At 34.7% G+C, this 1,822-nt stretch overlaps 1 protein-coding gene across 1 annotated transcript in view; it reads right to left on the reverse strand.

Annotated features, from left to right (window-relative positions):
• LOC103608753 (activating signal cointegrator 1 complex subunit 3-like) overlaps nucleotides 1-1,822 on the reverse strand; it is a 10,131-nt gene that overhangs the window by 2,191 nt on the left and 6,118 nt on the right. The window contains exon 3 of the mRNA XM_008593152.1: nucleotides 1,416-1,625. Coding sequence (XP_008591374.1) covers nucleotides 1,416-1,625 — 210 coding nt within the window. The remainder of the gene's footprint in view (nucleotides 1-1,415; nucleotides 1,626-1,822) is intronic.

Consider the following 1,822-nt stretch of genomic DNA (forward strand, 5'->3'; position numbering starts at 1 on the left):
TTTTTGAGTCTCGACATGATGCTTAAAGGAAAGCTCACTGGAGAATTTTGAATTTCAGACTTTTGGATTTGGGATGCTCAACAGGTAAGTATAATATAAAATATAAATATTATATAAAGTATTATATAAATATTATAAAAAATATTACAAAATCTAAAAAATCCAAAATCCAAAACACTTCTGGCCCAAGCATTTCAGATAAGGGATATTCAACCTGTATTAAAAAGTCCTTTGTGTGAGGAATGGGGAATTGTAAGTCAAGCAATTTGTAAAATATATTAATCACCACAATCCAAGATTAGACATAAACATAATGACAGCACTTGAAGTCTTTATTTTAGATTTGTTTTTACAAAATGAAAGATTATTCCAGTAATTCTTTAGGACAATGACTTTATGGCATAAAATGTACTAATAATGACATGCTCTCAATCAGACTCACTCAGTAATTTAGAGGGTGTTTCACTTATGGCATTTTAAAAGAGGGGTCAGAGGGTAATGTATTTTTACAGCATTTAGAAACAAAACTTATAGAGTTTTTCTAGCATGATTAAATCCAATTTTTAAATAGAATATTAAAGTAAACTAAATCTACTAAGGAACTACAGCCTCACCCTTGAGAGCTTATCCTAGATATGAGAAAGTCCTGAATCCACTGGGCTAAAAAGAAGACAAATTATTTCTTATTTCAGTTATTATGGCACTAAAAACCAATCTGCCCACATGCTGTGTACTAATATTCTTAGGGGACCAAATAATTAATTTTGGTGTCAGAGGCAACAGAACAGAGCACAGTAACTTAGAACAAAAATACTGTGCATTTTTGGCTTGTATGAATATTGAGAAAGCTTTCTCATATGCATTATAATGAAGGAAGCAGGCTGATGCGGCAACTGAGGTTCAGAAAAGCTTAGTGTATTATTCAAATTCATTGAGCTAAGTGATAAACCTCAATTTCTTCTACATCTAGCCCAACGTGGTTCCTATATACCAAAATGCCTCTAGGGCAGTGTTTCTCAACCTTTAATGTCCTTAAACATCATTTGGAGTGCTGAGTAAAAGCATAGATTTTGAGATCCCTCCCCCTGAGGTTCTGATTCAGTCAGTCTGGAATGGGGCCAAGGAATCTGCACTGTAAAAAGCACTCCAGGAAATTCTGTTGGACTGTCTGTAGACCATATTTTGGAAATAGTACTCCAAGCAATATATTATTATGTATGGTAGCTATTCCAGGGTTGAAAAATGGCACGAGGAGAACTGACTAATTTCAAAAGACTGACTCTTGCTGCTTAAGGCTAGTTAAGAGAGCAGGATTCATAAATGACACGGACACATGAGTAATATAAAAGGTATGTGTGGTAGTGCATGCTGGTATTTGGTGTGAAATATTTGAGAATGGAAACCAAATACCATACCCTGTGGAACCCAAAGTGGACTCTCTGCAAGCTGACTTGAAGCACATAATCTTGATCAGCATGCAATTTTATCCATTTGTTGTCATCTCGTTTGTCTGCAGTCAGAGTTGAGACAGAGAGTTCATTATGTCCTTCAACTAAGTCATCCCATGAGCCTTTAACACTTATGCCAACATTTATCACTGGCAAGTGAGATAAGAAATTCCAAGCCTAGATAAAAAAAAGAAAGGAAAAATAACAAAGGAAGAGTTAATTTGACATGCAGTGATCAACTAAGTAACTGTGTGCTTTCAGAAAAATGAGCCTTTTAATTTTGAGATTAATTCTGAATTCATTGCAGTTGTACAAAATAATACAGAGAGATCCTGGGCACCATCTACACAGTTTTCCCCAATGTTAGCATTTTT

Source organism: Galeopterus variegatus, unplaced genomic scaffold (assembly GCF_000696425.1).
Source record: "Galeopterus variegatus unplaced genomic scaffold, G_variegatus-3.0.2 Scaffold8774, whole genome shotgun sequence".
In the NCBI taxonomy this organism is placed as follows: Eukaryota; Metazoa; Chordata; class Mammalia; order Dermoptera; family Cynocephalidae; genus Galeopterus; species Galeopterus variegatus.